The 20,012-nt window shown below is 34.8% G+C and overlaps 1 protein-coding gene across 3 annotated transcripts; it reads left to right on the top strand.

Moving 5' to 3' along the window:
• Nucleotides 1-1,903: 1,903 nt before the first annotated feature.
• CPSF30 (cleavage and polyadenylation specificity factor 30) lies at nt 1,904-19,743 on the top strand. Of its 3 annotated transcripts, none has more exons than XR_014429761.1 (7): nt 1,907-2,499; nt 3,144-3,530; nt 8,526-8,688; nt 9,825-9,935; nt 15,499-15,567; nt 15,950-16,105; nt 16,474-16,550. XR_014429761.1 is itself a non-coding variant. In XM_020347800.3 (7 exons), exons 1-7 carry the CDS (start codon nt 2,114-2,116, stop codon nt 19,365-19,367), a joined length of 2,085 nt encoding a protein of 694 aa, XP_020203389.1. In that variant the 5' UTR covers nt 1,910-2,113; the 3' UTR covers nt 19,368-19,743. The 3 variants fall into 3 exon arrangements, 2 of the variants coding, with proteins under 2 accessions (XP_082920040.1, XP_020203389.1); XM_020347800.3 differs by lacking the exon at nt 15,950-16,105 and adding an exon at nt 18,486-19,743 and having other exon boundaries at nt 1,910-2,499; nt 16,474-16,560; XM_083063914.1 differs by lacking the exons at nt 9,825-9,935; nt 15,499-15,567; nt 15,950-16,105; nt 16,474-16,550 and adding an exon at nt 8,801-8,954 and having other exon boundaries at nt 1,904-2,499.
• The last annotated feature ends 269 nt before the right edge of the window (nt 19,744-20,012 follow it).

Raw genomic sequence — 20,012 nt, 5'->3', positions numbered from 1 at the left:
TTTATAAAACAAATATACACAAACTTAGGCCTGTTTTAGTTGGTTGCGAGTTTTATTATTTTTGTTTTTCAAACACAATTTTAAAAACAAAATGACAAAAATAGAGATGAAATGATCTTTTAACTTACTTTCAAAACATTTTTATATTCATTTTCAAAATAAAACAAAAATAAATTATTTTTTTTAAAAATAAAATTTTACTATATTTGACAACCTTGATCATTATCACCATACAATCATTAGTATAATACTAATAATGACATCACTAAAATCATTAACACAACATTGACATCACCACTAATAGCACTATTATTATAGCTATCATTGACATTTCATCACCATCACGTCTAACATTATCATTACCACCATCACTAATAACATTATCATTATCCTATTACTTATATGGCTACGACCAATATTAACGTTATGATTGTTATTGTTATTATTATTGTCACTATTATCACCAATATTATCATTATCACATGAATATTATCTTAAACTAATTTTAGTAAGACAAATATTTTCAAGTGAATTTATTTTAAAACTTAAAACTAAACTAAATTCAAGTGGTTCTTAGTTTTTTTAATATATTTATATATTTATTATTATTATTATCAACTGGTTAATTTAAATTGATTATTTTTTTATTAAAGTTTTAATTTCAAATCATTTTATTATTAGCTAAAATTTACTAAAAATTTCTCACAATTTTATAATTTTTTTTATGTATTAAATCTTATCCATAATTTATAATTTCTAATAACTTTTTATCTATGATAAAAATATATATTAAAATATTTATTGTCACTTCTCACATTGAAAACCTGATTTTATATCAAAAGTAGGCATGACAATCTAACTCGCCTCCGTGGGTACCTGCCCGAACCCACCCCGATTTGGAAGGGGAAAACCCGTGTTTATCGAGTTCGGGTTCAGGTTTTTTCCGATTGATAAAATCAGGGTCCCGGCCCCGCCCCCATACCCGCCCCCGCCTCGCTTAATAATATAATTAAAAAATTATTTATATATATATAAATCAAAATTAGAAATATTTATATGTAAAAATTTATATTATTTTACTTTTTTTTATATATTTTTTTAAAATTGTTCATATTTATTTAAAAAAATAAAGGAAAAAAAAAAGCAGGGCAGGGGCGGGGCGGGAAAACCCGAACCCCACCAGGGGCAGGGATGGAAACCCAAATTTTACTCCCATATCAGGGGCGGGGGTGGGACGGTTTAAATTTGCAGGGGCGGGGAATGTAAAACCCGCCCCCGGTCCGCCCTGTTGCCATGCCTAATCAAAAGGGTGTAAAATCTAGATTTGATCATTGATGAGATCAGTAAACGGGAATTACTACTATTAAACTCTTGTTTAAAAAAAAACATATAAAGGTTTAATTTGCTTAAAATTAACAAATATTATAATTTTTTTTAAAAGTAATTTTTCCAGAAATAAATAAAATTATTTTAAAAAAGCATAAAATTATTTTTCTTAAAAAATAGTTTAGACAAATATACTTAAAAATATAGAAAACTAATTTTTTTTATTAAAAAAAAATTTCAAAATAAAAGGTTAAATTACCGATGTGTTTCTTTAAATTATTTGGTTTGGTCCCTTTATTTTTAAAATATTTAATTTAACCCTCTAATACATAAAAAAGTTAGATATACATAAGAAAATTTTGTTTTTTAAAATCAACATTAAATAATAGTATTAGTGTAGTTGGATTGGATACATTTATTGTTATACTTTGGCACTCTCAGAAAATTAAAGAAAGAACATTTTAGAAAAAAAATATTAAATAAAAAGAAGAATAATTTAACCAAATAAAAGAAGTAACCAGAAGAAAGAAGAGGAATTCACAGATTCAGTGGGTATGTAAACTTTGGGTGTGACAGTGCGTATGCAAATTAAACTCTCACGTTTAAAACTTAAAACCTAAAAAAGAAAACAAGTGTGACTCCTCAAAAATAACCGAACAACCAAGCGAGTCCTTTCTTCTTCATTTCTGATTTCTTCCACCACACTGAAACACACTCTTCAATCTTCATTCGTCTCCGAATGCATCAAATTTCAAAACCCTAACCCACTTCAAATTCTTCACTTCCCATGGAGGATTCAGAGGGCGTTCTCAGCTTCGATTTCGAGGGCGGCCTCGACGCCGCGCCCTCCGCCGCCGCCGCAGCCTCCGGTCCGCTCGTCCAGCACGACTCCTCCGCGGCCGCCTCCGCCGTATCCAACGGAGGCCCTGCCGCAGCTGCGCCCTCCAACGCCGACCCCTCCGCTGCCAACGTCCCCGGCCGGCGGAGCTTCCGGCAGACGGTGTGCCGGCACTGGCTGCGCAGCCTGTGCATGAAGGGCGACGCGTGCGGGTTCCTGCACCAGTACGACAAGGCGCGGATGCCGGTGTGCAGGTTCTTTAGGCTCTATGGGGAGTGCCGAGAACAGGATTGCGTGTATAAGCACACCAATGAAGACATCAAGGAGTGTAACATGTATGTGTGTATATCTATATCTGTATGTTTATGTTCTTATTTAGGTTGTGATTGTGTGCTATTGAATAATGAATATTGTGTGTTTGAGCTGTTTCTTGTTTGGTTGTGAGTTTTGGTGTAAAGGATTCCGCGGTCTTTAGTTGTTTGGTTTTAGAAATTTTGTTGGAGGAGCTTGTTGACTCATTTGAGAATTGAAGGGTTGTGAGAGAAGGAAGATGGGTGAGATTTTGTGGAGTTTGTGGACAGTGTTTGTGATATTTTGGACGTTGTTGTCTTTAATGGGAGGGGGATGAGATTTTGCGATTAAGTTTCTACCTTACTTGTTATCGATGAAGCATTACTTGTAGGCTGGTAATGGAGTTTTACATGGAGCTGCCTTTTTTGATGGATATTCAAAGGGATTAAAAGGATTTATTGGTTTGTTGTGCTTGGATTATGTATGCTGTCATGTATTTTGCTTTTCAGTGTTGTCTGGGTGGATTTGCTATATTGCTGTTGTTTCATTTGTGTTATTTACTCCACTCTTTTATAAATAGTATTCTTTTTTCAAAGAAAATGTTTTCGTTCTATCTTCTATGTCTGATTAGTTCTATAAGATTGTCAAATTGTATATTCATAATTTTTTAAAACTTTTGCATCTGCAGGTACAAGTTGGGATTTTGTCCTAATGGGCCTGATTGCCGATATAGGCATGCAAAATCTCCTGGACCTCCACCTCCTGTTGAAGAGGTCCTTCAAAAGATCCAACATTTATACTCCTACAATTATAATTCATCTAATAAGTTTTTCCAACAAAGGGGTTCTAATTATAATCAACAAGCTGAAAAATCCCAGCTTCCTCAAGGAAATAATTCTACAAACCAAGGGGTGACAGGAAAACCATTACCAGCAGAGTCGGGAAATGCCCAGCCACAGCAACAAGTTCAACAGTCTCAGCAGCCAGTCAGCCAGAGCCAAATGCAAAATCCTGCTAATGGCCAGCCTAATCAAGCCAATAGAACTGCAACCCCCTTACCTCAAGGAATATCTAGGTGTGTTCAGGGTCTTGTATTTTTCAATTGAGCTATGTAAAATCTGTTGAGTATGCTTACTGTTACATAAGTACTATAAGCAAGGTACATATTTAAGTATTTTTTTTTTTTGTTTGGGAGATTATGCCATTATTTGCCTAATGTAGTTAGTTTGTCTTAAAATTACTGCCATCTACTCGGCAATCAACACATACATTACATGCTGTAACATATTGGCTGGTTACAGACATATGTTTTAGTTTATTTCTTTCATTTTCTATTTTCTTTTGCCCTTAATTGACTTTGAAGCATTTAAACTTAAGTGGATGAACTATACAAAGTCCCCATTCTAGTTACTAGTTCTTCTTGGTAATATGAATATATGATAACCAAACAGGCAAAGCATGAAGTTCGTCACTACTGAATGTTAATTAAAACTTGTCAGGCTATTATTTTTGATTACCCTAAAAAAATGTTAGGCTGTTTATGTATATAAAATGAGAAGAAAGAAACAGAAAGATGGACCTAACAGTAGTGAAGGCCTGTTGGTCTATGAAAGAGTGGAGAAATTGTTTGGCAGAGGGAAATGCCTAATGGATTGGACAATTGGCAAGAGGAGAGTTGGAGAATCACAAGAGTAATGATGAGGAAAATCATATAGAGGAGGAGCTGGAATACAAGGGTAGCCTTTGAGAATTTTGGGCTAGTGGAGGTAGCCTTGGCCACAAGGAGGAGTTTACAATTCCTATTTAATTTTTTTTTTCCTTTCATTTTTCTCTTTTGCTCTATGTTGAGAAGAAGATAAAGCAAGAGACATGGACTGAATTCATGTATCTGGTGAGACATAGACTAGGTAAGAACCAAGTGAAGAGAATATTATTTATAACTTTTTTGAGACTGAGTGTAACCAAAGAAGACAAACTTGCGAGAATGAGTAAAAATTTCATCAAGATCATGACTAAGGTTATGGAAAAAACATGTAGATTCAAAGACATAAAGAGGTAAAAGGTAAAGGGATTGGTGAAGGAAAGGATCAAAGTGAAGTATTTTATTGTCAAGTACTAACGAGCATAGTTGTCAATAGTAGTCATAGCAGCTGCTATCGCAGTGTGATGAAGCAGAGTGACTCTGTGTCGCTATGTTGACCTTAGAGCGAAGTGGTTTCAAACAGCGGCCAGAGCAGATGTGATGCGGTGGAGTGGCTTTCACATCAAAGAGGATCTGTGATTTAAAAAATTCAAAATATACCTCATTAAGGGTATTTTTGACATTTCATTTGGGTCTCCTTTGCTCTAAATTGTAAATGCCTTCTCCCTCTTCTTGGACTCTCTCTTTAAGCAAACAACAAGTATAGCCCTAGTCCCTCTAAGACTCAACTCTCGTCTTCTCCAATGCTCTCTCATTTCTCTTTTCGGGCTCTCTTTTCGTGCATCTTCTTTGTCTAATGTCTATGTTTTGTCTTTGTTCATCTTCATCTTCTTTGTTTGGACATATTCTTGAACTTCGTCTTCTTGAACTCTTTTTGCGATCCTTTTCTCCCTTCGCTATTTTTTCTCTATCTTTTTTTCTTCCTTTTTCTTTGCTTTTTTTTTTCCTGTTCACTTCTTTTTTCTATTCCATTTCTTTGCCTTTTTTCTGTTCATTTTTTTTATTTGGATGTTTTTGTTCTTTGGTGATCAGCATAACCATGGCCCAACCAGAAAATCAAAACCATAGCCATGATTATCAAATGAATTATAGCCACTTAGCTATAATGCATTTCATATACAATGCATTTCAGATACATGTAATATTCTATTTATATTTACAATGAACTTTTATTATTAAAAATGATTAATGCATGAATTTAGAGTTATTTTTCTGTTTTTTAGTTTATATATATATTATTAATTGTTTAATCATTTAATATAGAAATATAATATTAAAATAGTGGTCATCCTGTTATCTGCAATTTGAGTATCCCACTTTTGGGGTCGGTTGCTTTGCTCCACTATTCAGGATTGACAGCTATGCTAACGAGGGCATATAACAAGTAGTAAGAACGTTACCGCAAAAATGAAGAATATTAACATGCGGTAAAAGAGTGTGAGTGGTTTCAATTAAGTGTTTATTTTTTTAGTTCAGTGAGGCCATTTTATTGAGAAGTATTCACACAAAATGTTTGATGCAAAATGCCATTACAGGGAATAAAGAATTGAAATTGTTGAGATAAATTCTGCTTACCGTTATCATTAGACAAATAGCGGATTGAACACCAAATTGATTTTTTTCAATAGAAAAGATTGAAGAATAGAAAACAACTTAGTACCTTTTTTCATTAAGAACAACCAAGTACATCAAGAGTAATCATTAATTGAGGAGACCAAATACTGGTAGCATAAGGTGGACACACTATGACTAAGACCCCAAACATCATAGTGAACTAAAGTAAAAGGAGACAACTCAACATGATCAGGGAAAACACTACAAATATGTTTTCTTAGTTGACACAACTCACATGATAAATTGGATAACTTGGAGAGACTTGTTACTAGGTTTTGAAGCTTGAAAAGACTAGGGTGACCCAATTGAGCATGAATGAGCAAAGGGAAATCCACTACCACAGTAACAAGTGTTGAAGCTTACCAAGACCAGGGTAATCCAATTGAGCATGAATGAGCAACGGGAATCCACCACCAAAGTAACAAGTGTGGAAATTTTGCAAGACTACGGTGACACAATTGGGCATGAATGATAAAAGGGGAATCCACTATCAGAGCAACAAGCAAGAAGTGTTGAGTCTTTATAAGCCATGGACTCACTTCTAGTGCCAATACCCTAAAATTTGATCTTCTAAATCAACAAGGTATGACATGGTTGGTAGATAATCTTGTCTCTTAAGCATATGGTCAAGAGTTCAATCTCTAGAATGTGTGTCTGGAAAAACATTTGATAGGAGAGATCAACTTCTTAAATGGATCTTAGTACTTCGAGGGATAAGTCCTTAGCTTTTGGCTAGGAAATACCCTGGTTTACCAAATTTTTTTTTTGATCTTTTAAGAAAATAGAGTCTTTAGTAAAGGGAACCTCAAAATCAAGGAATCGAGTCAAGTGACTAATGGACAAGAGATTAAAAGTAGACTTGAGAACATAAAGGACATTATCAAGGAAAAGAGAGGGAAGGTGGTGAACAATTGTGTTTGGGGGCCATTAGCCATAAGAACAAATGATAAAAAACCAAAAGAAGAATTGTTAGAGAAAAGAGATTCGTTACTAGAAATATATTTGTAGCCTTAGAGTTAAGGGCTCGAACCAAGAGACAAAGAATGGGGGACTGCGAAAGACTTACTCGTTTGTGCAACAAAAGTAGTGGAATTGGAGATTTGATGTTCCTCATACCACCATAGGAAGTTAGTGAAAATGCAAGTGGTGGTTTTTGAGGACAAGTGTCGTGTGTCATGTGGTTAAAAGAGGCTATAACAGAAGGTGGTGCAATTGCTTGACATTAATTGAGGTGTAGGGTGAAGAGAATAACATTGATCAATAGTGTGGCTTGGCATATGGCAATGGTCACATTGATGGCAAGGTTTGCTTGATTTGTAGTATCAACCACATGAACCACTTTGAGATAGAAGGCTAAATAATCAATGTGTAGAAGGAACATTTCATTGAGGGTGGGGACGGGACGGAGCCAGGATTTCAATACTGGGGGGCCGAGAATAAATAATATATAATTTATAATAAATGAAAATTAAAGTATCAAAAGCATATAAAAAAAAATATAAAAAAAAATTAAAATTGTTGGGGGGGCCGTGGCACCCGTAGGTCCCCCCTTGGCTCCGTCCTTGGGTGGGGTTTGCTTGATTTGTGGGATGGACCATGAGAACTTTGAGATACCAAGGCTGAAGAAACAATTAGTGTAAAATGAATGTCCACAATAAAGGGAGATGTAGGTGACACTCACAAATCACAATAAAGTAGACCTAGTAGAATTCAAAGTAGGAACACTAGGAGAACCCAAAATCTAGTCTCGAATAGAAGACTACTTTGTAGGTAACCCATATAGGGCTGACATGAAAAAGGTCTTCTGTTGTCAAGTTTTTTTGGATGGGATGGCAGCAGGGGCAAAAGCTCATTGAAGTCATGGAGAAAACCATGAACTTTGCCCAAATATTAAGCCATAGAACCTTCAAGGCAGTGAGGGCCAATGATACTCTTAAGGGACTGGCAAACCCCATAAAGGCATCGAGTATCTTAGGTGTAAAGAACTTGTGCCTATTCCCAAACTTCTTCATAAGTATTGTAAGAACTAAATATCTGCTTAAAAGAGGGTTGAATAATGGGTTCTAAAACACTAATAACTGATCAATTTTGTTCCAAGAAGAATGATCATACTCAGGATGGAATCAACCTTCGTGTTTAGGTGATCGAAATAGCCTTGACCCTTAAGCTAAAGCTTGATGTTGAAAGCCCAAGTGTCATAGTTGGTCCCTTGTAGGGGCATGGGTATTATGGATCCCAAGTCCCATATCGAGTAGTATATGATGCTCATCAGAATACTTAAGTGGTTGGTTCTCCCCTCTTGACAATTAACTTTTATGGGGGGTTCCGCAAGTGCTTCGGTATTCCTTTTAGTTGAATACTGTGCAGATTTTTGGTTGTACCATATTGAAGGTGAGAAGGAAGTTTTTGTATATGTAAAATGGGTTGCCATATTAAAAAGAAAAATTGTCAGTTTTCTGTTTTTTAACTTGTTATTGAATTATCTCCATTACAGACAAAGTTATGGTATTGATCCTCTGTTTTTAGAGTGTAGAATAGTATTACCTGCTGCATGATTTTAATCAGGTGCCCATTATTAAAATGAGATTAATACATTATGATGTACTGGTCCAGAAGTTAAAAGATGGATAAACTTTCATGAGCGGTTTGCTTTCAAATTGAGTATTAAAACCTATGAAGTATTGCTTCAGTTGAATTACTATTTTCTCACATGTATGAATTGCTCTAATAAATACTTCTCCACCAAAACCTTAGGTATTTTATTGTTAAAAGTTGCAATCGGGAAAATTTGGAGTTATCTGTACAACAAGGGGTATGGGCCACTCAAAGGAGCAATGAATCCAAACTAAATGAAGCATTTGACTCCGTGGAAAATGTGATATTAATTTTTTCAGTCAACCGTACTAGACATTTCCAGGTATGTTTTATATTAAGCCCCCCAGTTGGCTAGGTTTGTTGAATTTTATGGGTTTAGGCCAAGATCTTTTTACTATCCATTTGACTGGGAAAGAAAAATTTCTGCTTTACAGGCTTACTATAGGGTCAATTCTTTGCTAAAACATCCCTTGTCGATGTAACTACTTTAAAATAATGCGAGTAGATTTCATATTAAATATGGTGATTGAACCATGCTACCTTTCTGGCACCCATATTTTAAATCTTCGACACAGCCTCTTAGTGTAAGGTGCTTGCATGAAAGTGTTGTTGAGGTTAGTATGGCTGTTTCATGATTAGAAACTTCAAAAATCTGATGTTAATCAAAGGTTGTTTAACATTGCATATTGTGCACTGTTTTTGGCCTTTTTATCTCTTAAATTTTCAATGGCACATCAAGTTCTCTGCTTCTATCACATGTAATATATAAAAACTATTGCTTTTATTTTGTTTTGGGGACTTTCTCAATGACTGGTTTTAGAAGCTGCTATCACCTTTATATTTTCTATATAAATCATGAGTATTTTTTTTTTTAACTTTCAAACCAAAAATAAAAATCACAGCTCTTTCTCTGTCAATTTTTTCTTCTGCTTTTAGAAGTATCTTTTGACATTTAATCAACCATCAATGTTCATAGCAGGCTTTTCTTATTTATCAATGTATTGCTTATTTTTTAATGGAAACTTCTCATAACAGTTCCCTATAAAAATCCAAAGTAACTTGCTAAAGTTGTCTTCTAAATACCTGAGGTAAGTTAATGATACTGAATTAGTGGGAGAAATGGAAAGACAACCGATGCTTCTTTGATTTTGTTGTGATGTTTAAATTTGATATTTTTACCATGAAGAAATGTGTTAACCCAACTAATTTTATGTTGTTGATTGCTTGTTAATTGGTCTTTTGCAGATAATATAATTTCACAAAAGGGATGGGATAGTCATATAGTTTTCAAATCTGCATTATATTTGCCCAATTGGTTACCTGAATTCTCTAAGCTAATCAAGTGCTGAATGTCAAACTTAACATTTTTAATTTTTAAAATGAATAACCCTTAGATGGCTTTTCTGTGGCTGTGGCCAAGCGCCTGAACCTGAACCTGAACCTTCAATGTTTTGGCAGGGTTGTGCAAAGATGACATCCAGAATTGGTGGTTCTGTTGCTGGGGGAAACTGGAAATATGCTCATGGAACTGCACATTATGGGCGAAATTTCTCTGTTAAATGGTTGAAGGTATAAAATCCCTTCCAGCAACTTCTACAAGTTAATTTATGTGAGGGATAGCATTAGTCTCAGAGGGGAAACCAAACACCCTGGATGTATGCTTAAATAGGACCATAGCTAAAGGGAAACTAAAATTACAAATTGCTGTGCTGGAACTCCTGATGACTAAAAAAAGTTCAGGGTTCAAGATTTAAAATATCATGGAGCAATGGCATCTATGTTGGAATGAAATTCAAAAACTTAATTGAATACCTGAATCTGAATATTTTTATTGATTTAACATGAATGATTTGTACAATGTACAGACACACACAAGAGAATGGGATCAATAACAGAATGAATTCCTAATCGGATTTGAATTAACAAATTAAGGAAACTAGGATGTAGGAACCTATGAAAGAATAAAGAATACTTCAAATTTACAATATTTGAATGATAAATCATAATTAATGCTCCTTTTCAAGCCGAGAAGCATGTCATCCAGCTTGTTACATCTGTTTATTATCTTGGAATCATGCAAAGATTTAATTAAGATATTATCTAGCTGATCGTTAGAGAAAATAGTGGAAGTTTTGATGATGTCAGAGGTGATCTTTTTGCTAAAAACAACAATAACAACAAAAGCTTTATCGTACTAGGTGAGGTTGGTTACATGGATCACAAAATGCCATCTGACTCATTCCAAGACCAAATCTTTAGAGATCTTATTTATCATGAAATCCCTCTTCACAGCTTCCTATAATGTCTTTCTTGGTCTCCCTCTCTCCCTTTTCACAGGCTTAAAGTCGCACAATCTATTCTTCTCATGGATGTTTCTAGTGACTTTTATGTGTCCAAATCACTTTAACTGCTTTTTTTTAATCATCTTTTCCTTAATTGGTGCTACATTATTATCTCCTTGTATACAATTGTTTTGTATCATGTTATTATGTGGCGACACATTGATTTTAATATTGTCATTTCTACAAATGTCATCTTTTTCTCGTCTCTTTAAAGCCTAACATTCACTATGATTGAGTATAGCCAAATGTATAGAAGTATGATAAAACTTGCTTTTGAGATTGGTAAGTATTTTTTGATCACAAATACCCCCCCCCCCCCACCAATGCATTTCTCCATTGTAACCATCCTGATTGTGTCCCATATGTGACGTCTTCATTAATTTTCCTATCATTTTGTAGTATTGATCCCAAATATTTAAATCTTGAAACTTGTGGTATGACATCTTCTCTCATTTTTACTTCTAAATGATATTCCTTTTGTCTCTTGCTAAATTGCTATGCATATACTTCGATTGACTAACAAAAATCCTGTTTCTAAAGTTTTTCTTGAAAGCTCAAATTTAAGTTAGCTGTTTCTCTTGTTTCCTATGTCAAAATTATATCATCTGCAAAGCAATTGGGGATACTATTTTGTTTGTCCCTGGTAAGCACATCCAATACTAGATTAAAGCAAGAACTTAAGGTTGAGTTTTGATGTAGTCCTATCCCAATAGGAAAGCCCTTAGTCTCACCTCTTGAAGTTCTCACACTATAGTTATTCTATCATACATGTCTTTTGTATAGCCTGAATATAAGCCATTCAAATACTTTTCTTTTTTAAAGTCTTCCACACTTCTATTGACACACGATCATAAGCCTTTTCTAATCAAAGATCTTTTCTTTGAAGAAATCATCATTCTTAAGATGTGGGTTTGAGCCTAATTCATTCTTGCAAAATTGGCTTGTACCGTAAGGATTGTCCCTACTTATATATTCCATTTTGGTAATATCATGAGTTGATATTGAATCTTTAACACATTCCTTCATGCCTAAGGATTGGACATCATGAGTCTGAAACTTACGAGTACTAAACATTTACTAGTGGTCCAATAACAACCTAATAGGTTCAACAACAATCATTAGGATAGGTTTTGATACTATTTTAAGATGTGGGTTTGACCTTAACTCATTCCTATAAAATCAACTTATAAGGTTGGGATTGTCCTCACTTAAATACTCTATTTTAGCTATATCACTAGTCAATGTAAGATCTTTAAAAATTATAAAATTTCATATGCCTAGTCTTATGAAAAAATGTTTTACAGAAGATACAAGGTTGATTGACTATCTTATATAAGCTCCACAACAGTGTTATTTAAATCGTGATTTAACTCGTGAAATCGCACGATTATACGTCCCAAGGAATGGGTTCCGTGCTAAATCGGAGATACGATTGCTGGGTGGTAGGATCGTAGCAAAATCGTGATTTTTCTCGCAAAAATGTATAATCGCGGATTTCCAACGATGTTGAAAAAGTTTGTTGCAAAGCGCTTTAAAGGAGCGGTTGGAGCGGCCGTGAAAGCGACGGAGCTTGGCGGCGCGATCGCGGGTGGGTGACGGATCTTCTCTTCTTTTTCTGGAGGATCTCTGCCGATCTGTCTTCTTCTCCAACGAGTCTCCGTCGATCTGTCTTCTTTTCCGACGAATCTCCGTTGATCTGTCTTCTCCAACGGTGGCTCTGTCTTGCCCGGCATCTGCAAATCTGTCTTCTTCTAAGAGGGAAGGCAGTGGCGACGGCTTGAGTCTCACGATTAGAAGGGTTTGCTGTAAAAATAATTAGGGTTGGAAAAGTTGGGCCAAATGGGCCAAGTTTTATTTTATCTTTTGATTTGGTTAAGGAGGTTTTTACTTAACAAATTTTTTTGGAAAGTAACTTCTCTTTATTATTAATTATTATTATAATTCAGATAATATTTGAAGTAATAAAAAATTTAATATAAGACCTTAAATATTTTTTTTCTTAATTTTTTTATTTTGTTTAACTACTATAAATTTTTATTATTGAAAATATTTAATGTATAAATTAAGTTATGTTTTTATTTTTATATGTATATTATTAATTCTGATTATGAACTTTTAGTTTAAATTTGTTCAATATTATGTTTAATTGATTATTTTCTTTATCTATTTTATTTTTTATTTATATGTATTATAAGTATTTTAAATAGAAGTGCAGGATCTTCGAGTTACGAGTTTTTACCTCCTTTCCGATCTCAGATAAAATCTCGATTTTAACAACCTTGCTCCACAGGTTGATCTCGGAGAATTGTGACTCCCAAAGTAAATTTTTCATCCCCGAGAGTTCAATGTGGGGTCAGCCATAACACAATATTTAGCTTTTGTAGTTTACCTGGCATTGACAAAAAAACATTTTGCATTTTACTCTTCCATGAGATTGGGTATCTACCCGTAAATCCCAATAACTTGAAGTGGACTGTCTATCACTTCAATCTCTTGTCCTTTTTTAATTTTATTATCTGATGTTAGTGTGATCTCTTTCTTTGAAAACAAACCCTTTTCTAGGATTTTTACCAAAGGATTCAAACAACTGCATATCAACGACTATTACGAGGAGAGTTGAGGAATTGACTGGCGACATTGATAGGGAAAGATATTTCAAGTTTGGTCGTGGTTAGATATTTAATTTCCCTCTAATTGTTGGTATTTGCCTGACTCAAGGTAGGACTCACGAGTTAGGAGGAACTTCAGATTTTGATTCACAAGGTTGTCAATTGGATTGCAGTCTAGAAGCTCTGTCTTCTCCAGCTTACTTTGAGATAACAATACTTGACTTTAATTGAAGTAGGTGAGGAGAAGGAGTATTATCTTCATAGCCAGGTTCAACATAGTAATAGTGGTGGAAACTGCCAAATTTAACCGATGCTCATAAGTTATGCTAAACCAATGCAAAGGAGGATAGAATTTGGTGGTTATGGTGTATCTTGCTGCACCCTTGGAGTGCTAGGAATAAAGACGCCTTATTTCCTATGTTATCAATTAACTGTTATAACCCTGTTATAACAGAATAGCGTATAGGTCTCCAACCAAATCGCCATTTTCCATCTGTTATATGGTGATTTATGGCGGTGTCCACCATGGCCGTCGTGCTGTAAAGGTTTATGAAGGTCATGGTGGATATGGCACAACCCATTCTAGAGTTTCTAACCTGAGCCCAACGTATTTTAAAGAAAAATCCAAAACATTCTGCCCTGAAAGTTGTTGCTGCCCTAGGGTTCTCTGAACCTTCGTTCAACTCCGGCGACCTAAACCACAACAACCCCTCACTCCAGTGAACCTTGGAGTGAGGTTCAAAACAGGTTCTGTTTTTTCTTTCCTTTTTTTTTTCCTACTTCCTCTTTTGTCCAATGATGCTTCATCTGTTTTGTTTGAGTTCCTGTTGTTCATCTTTTATTCTTCTATTCCTCTTCTTCATCTGATCTTCATCCCCTTCATATTGGGTCTGGTTTGAGTTTCTATTTTGTTCAAACATTGAAAATTATATTTTGTTCCTTATCTTTTATTCTGCTTTGTTTTTTATTTTTATATTTAACTATTTAAGTTGATATTTTATTGTTTTTAATTAATTTTTGCTGTTTGTAATTTATTTTTTGCAATTTTTTTTATATGTATATTATTATTATTTTTTGTTTGCCATAGGCCGCCATGCTGTGTGCCATATGTTTATAACAGACTTTTGGCTTACCACCATAGACTGTTATGTGTTATCGATAACCTTTATTTCCAAAACCTTTGAAGTATTAAAAATGTTTCAAGGTGAAAGAGACACCTACTTCTAACCCCAAATATATGGGTCATTGAAACTAAAAGGATGTAGGACTCTATCTGCGAAGAGATTTGAAATTCCTTATTAACCTACCTAATAGTTTGCTGGAATTACTGACTTAATGTGAAGCAATGTAGTCCCACTGTCACTCCAGTGAATTATGACCTGATTTATGATTTATTGACACTGATATACAGCATCCGATTTTTAAAGATATTTTTTTCGTCATACTAATTATCTTCTACTATGCTCCCATTCACGAATTAGGCTACTATAGTTTAAGCATTGATTTCAAAATAAGTTTCTAAAGATGCTCATTGCTATCATGGCCTTGAAGAAGCTTCCAATAGAGAAGCTGTTTTAGTATGACTTGTAGCTCCCACTATCTTCATATTCTCTCCAGATGCTGCAATTAAATTCTCGTAATAGCTTTCAAATTTCTTCTCTTCCATTCATCTTAAGCATTCAAACCACTATCCAATCGATCATCATCCAATGCCAAATCATTCTCTAGCCACAAATTGATTTTCCATTACCTGCCTTTATCTGTGGGCATTATTGAACATCATTAGTGATCATCCATTAGATATTGGTTTCAGATTTTAGGATTGCTCTGTAGCTCAGTGGAGAAATAAGGTTCAGCCTTTCACCCAAAATGAAGAATAAGTAGTTTGGTGTTATCATTTTGGAGGAATTCAGTTTTTGTATTTATTTTTCTTGGGTTGCAAAAGAGAAGAGGGGGAAAAAAGAAATCATTGTCAAAAACTCGCAAGACCTAAGCAGCTGTGAGCTGTCCAACTAACCAATAATAGTATGATTTTCTTTTTCATTGTTTACTAGAGTTGGCTTTGTTAATAGTTTTGTGTCTTAGCTTCAGCTACTGGGAGAAATTTGTTCACACACCAGTATTGGAAACTGCATCTTTTGTACATCAAATAATCTGTCTAATTGTGTTTCTTATTTGCAGTTATGTGAACTATCATTCCACAAAACACGTCATTTAAGGAATCCATACAATGAGAACTTACCAGTGAAGGTATTATTTTTCCCATTTCAATGATTTAATTTTTAAAGCTTGTTGAGAGTTTTTTTTCTTGCTTTACTCTTGACTTGCGATGCAACTTTTTTCTGAGTGGTTCTTATATAGAAAAAATTGTTATTTGAAATCATTTCTTTCTTGAATATTTCAAGGATTGGATCCATCTGGCTGTTGATGTGATCCTTGTGAAAATTTAAGTTGGTCCGCCTCTCCCTTTTCTATACTTTGAATTTTACATTATTTTCTTGTTTAATATCTTTTTTTCAACCTTCGTTTATTTTAGTAACCATTCTGCATCACCACTTATTAGGGAATCCTAGATCTACCAAACATAATATATAAATAGGTGCAATCTTATTTCACTTTTGACCATCTGTAGGATGTCATTATTAACTGCTTGGCATTTAACAAATGAGGGTTGATTTATACCTGGTTATAACTGTCAGTCAGCAACACCAACCAGCTTCCTAATGATTAGTCACTGTCTATTCTTGCTGTGCACTGGATGCATGCTGATCGGGGAAACTGAAATTAGGTATTAATCTTTAGGTTAAATCCTTACAGTGCCGTATTACAGAAAGTGGTATTGATATGTAACAAGACCAAGAACAAACCATTTTTGACAGCCTTGAAATGTATGGCTGCTCAAGGCTATTTGATGTTTTATTTGTGTAGATGTTGCATATTGTGAAAATGGTTTATATTTTTAAAACATTGAGCCATGTGTGCCCACTTATTTAAGCACCATATATGTATTGGTTGTTTTTCTTGTTCTTTGTCACGTTTATTCATCAAATTGTACCTCCAATTCATTTTGTGAGCTTTCACCCAACAGCTTAAGCTTGTGGTCCTAGTTTGTTTGTGACAAGTACAAAATATTCTGTTTTATGTATGCAATTGCAGATAAGTAGAGATTGTCAGGAGCTGGAACCTTCTATTGGAGAGCAGCTGGCATCGTTGCTTTATCTTGAGCCGGATAGTGAACTTATGGTATATTCTCCTTGAGTCAACATTTTTTGTGAATAGAAACCAATAGGCGATAATCATGATGTACGAATGGTAGAAAAGCAAAATGGTCTGTTATGTTAGAGTGAGAAATTTAGTGATTCTAGATTGGTATGATATTTGTTTTACCTGATATAAAATGGAACTTTCTTGCTTAGTTTTTAAACATGATTATAGGTCTATATCAACAATCTTATGTAGTTAAAAGTCCCTGAAAAGACACATGATAACATCATCACTTAATTCTCTTTAGATGACTAATTATGCCTGGTTCAAAGATGCTATGTTCTCTAAGCTGTCAATCTTAACAGTGAGAGGGAGGAGGCTATCATAATAATGATAAATAAATGCTCTTAGGTATCTTAGTTAGAGTGTGTAACCTTGTAATATATAAATCTACGGAGAACCTTTTATATGGAAATTTATAAAAAGAATACTTGGAGCCTAATTTTGTATGCTAGTTATTGTCCTGAACCTACTTAATCGTAAGCTAATTTCTCACTCAAAAGTTGAAATATATCCTTAATGAAGTGTCATGGCAACATATGGTAGCATAACATCATAGTTGAGAGCTTCCTTTCTCAGTTCGTGAGGACCAAATATTCACTTCTATAATAATTGGTGTTGAAATTTTAGGGATTAAATGGAAATAAGGGTGTTCACGGGTATGGGTACTCACGAATCCAAACCTATCCAATCCAATCCAAACAATTTGATCCAGGTTTTTTGAGTGTCTGGGTAAAACCCAATCTAATTCAATTAAACCAGATGTTCTTCGAGTCAAGTATCGGGTTTTAGTGCTAAAAACCCAACCCAATGAACAAATTTTAAATTTTAATTCCATCTCGTTTTTGCTAAACATAAGCTCAATTGAAATTTAGTTTATATACTTGGGAGTCTATAACAGGTGTATTTCATATGATGAAAAGTTTTAACCCAAAGAATCTTACTTTAATATTATCATACATATATTTGTTTTTAATTTTCTAACATGGACAACATGATTAAAAAAATTGATTAATTGGGTCTTTGTTTTCACTTATACATTTATTATCAGGGGTGTGCTTTCAGTATTTGTTTGGATGTTAGTGTTTTGTTAAAATAATTTTTAATTTTTTGTACCTAATTATCCAACCCTACTCAACCTGTTATTGATCTGGTTGGTTCAGTTCAGATTTGAGAGAAAATTTATACAAATTCAACCCAACCTAACTCAAATTATTTTGATTGAGTGGGTAAAGGGTTTGATGAAACCCAACCCATAGCGTCACTAGAACACCCCTGGATACAAGGTAAAGGGAAAAGATAAAGAAAGTAAAATCTAAAATAACACCAATTTGACTGAATAATTAAAAGGTTAAATTTCTTTGTAGGTTTTCATAGTTTTACTTATTTTAAAATGGGTTCTTATAATTTAAAAGATTTTGACTGAGTCCATATACTTCTAATGTTTCTCAAAATAGGTCCTCACTGGCTGACGGTTATTTTTGACTTCATTAATCATTATACAATGATTAGCAGGGACCTGCTTCAAAATAGGGTCTTATTTAAAATACTTTAAAAGTATCGGTTACCGTTAAAGTCTTCTTACACACTACGGTAGTCCTTTACCCATTTTATACATTTTTACAAGATCAAATGTATATTAATACCATCTGCTTTAGAGCATTTCACTAGACTTCTTGTTTAACAATGTTCTGGTATCTTATGTTTAATATTTCATTTTTTAACATTTTACTAGTATAAATAAACTGCCAGGGCTTTGCAATAATTTTTTGTTTGCTAAGCAATTATTTATCTATCAATAGTTAGCTATTTTAGTGGATGGATGTGGGAAACATTAACTGTAGTATTGAACTATAATGTTTTAAGAATTGAATTAATCCCGGCTCTTATTCTTGTATTTACAGGCTATCTCGATTGCAGCTGAGTCTAAACGAGAAGAAGAGAAAGCGAAGGGAGTGAATCCAGATAATGGAGGAGAAAATCCAGATATTGTCCCATTTGAAGACAATGAAGAAGAGGAAGAGGAAGAAAGTGACGAAGAAGAGGAGAGCTTTGGTCATGGTGTTGGGCCAGCTGGTCAAGGCAGAGGTAGGGGCAGAGGTATGATGTGGCCACCTCATATGCCTCTTGGGCGCGGAGCCCGACCCATGCCTGGAATGCAGGGCTTTAACCCTGTAATGATGGGTGATGGGCTATCCTATGGACCTGTTGCACCTGATGGTTTTGGTATGCCAGATCTTTTTGGGGTGGGACCCCGTGGTTTTGCTCCGTATGGTCCTAGATTCTCTGGTGACTTTGGAGGTCCCCCAGCAGCCATGATGTTCCGTGGGCGACCCTCTCAACCGGGGATGTTTCCAGGCGGTGGGTTTGGGATGATGATGAATCCTGGACGTGGTCCCTTCATGGGGGGAATGGGAGTTGCAGGTGCAAATCCACCAAGAGGTGGTAGGCCAGTTAATATGCCTCCAATGTTTCCACCACCTCCACCCCTACCTCAGAATGCAAACCGTGTTGCCAAAAGAGATCCAAGAGCCACTGATCGAAATGATAGGTATGGTTCAGGATCAGAGCAGGGTAAGAGTCAAGACATGCTCAGTCAAAGTGGTGCACCGGATGATGAAATGCAGTATCAGCAAGGATACAAAGGGAACCAGGATGATCATCCTGCTGCGAACAACTTCAAGAATGATGACAGTGAAAGTGAGGATGAGGCACCTAGGCGATCCAGACATGGGGAGGGGAAAAAGAAAAGGCGAGGCACAGAAGATGTTATCACAAAACTATAATCATTAGCTAGCTTATGCTTTCACCAAGCACTACATACTGATGATTCACTAACCAGGATGCCATTTTCCAATGTTTTTTTTTTTTTTTTTTTTTTTTTTTTTTTTTTTTTTTTTTTCTCTCGATAGATTGTTTGTATGAGTTCTTTTCTCCTCCCCGCTCTTTAGAGAGACCTGGGGACCGGATTGCTTCAGAAAATATTTAAAATTCTGTTCATTGATCATATAATTTTTACATATGGTTCATTGGATATTTAATGTTAGTGTATCAGGATGAATATGATAATTTAGTAGGCTTGGTGAACGTACACTTATGTATTTGTAAAGGGATCGTAACACTTGAGTTCTCAATTAAAAAGGTGGGATGATTTATACCTTACAGGTTACAAAGCACTTAGTTTATGGCACCAGGCCACTGGATAAGATCCAATTGTGTCTGGATAAGATTTATGTCTTTAATCTGTACCTAACATTTTATAGTCTTTAAATATGGCAGAGTTCTGTGGAAATTTCTCTCAAATCCAAGGAGAGGAATCGGAGGTAAAAAAGAGAACGAAACTTGATAGGTGTTGAGACTTGAGATGTGTTCGTGATTGTTTTAACCTATTATTCCGTTTCAACTTGATTTGCTGGATTTGAATTTTAGAA

This window comes from Cajanus cajan, chromosome 1 (genome assembly GCF_000230855.2).
Source record: "Cajanus cajan strain Asha chromosome 1, NIPB_CcT2T_4, whole genome shotgun sequence".
NCBI lineage: Eukaryota > Viridiplantae > Streptophyta > Magnoliopsida > Fabales > Fabaceae > Cajanus > Cajanus cajan.
This window is presented reverse-complemented; position numbering and strand designations above follow the sequence as displayed.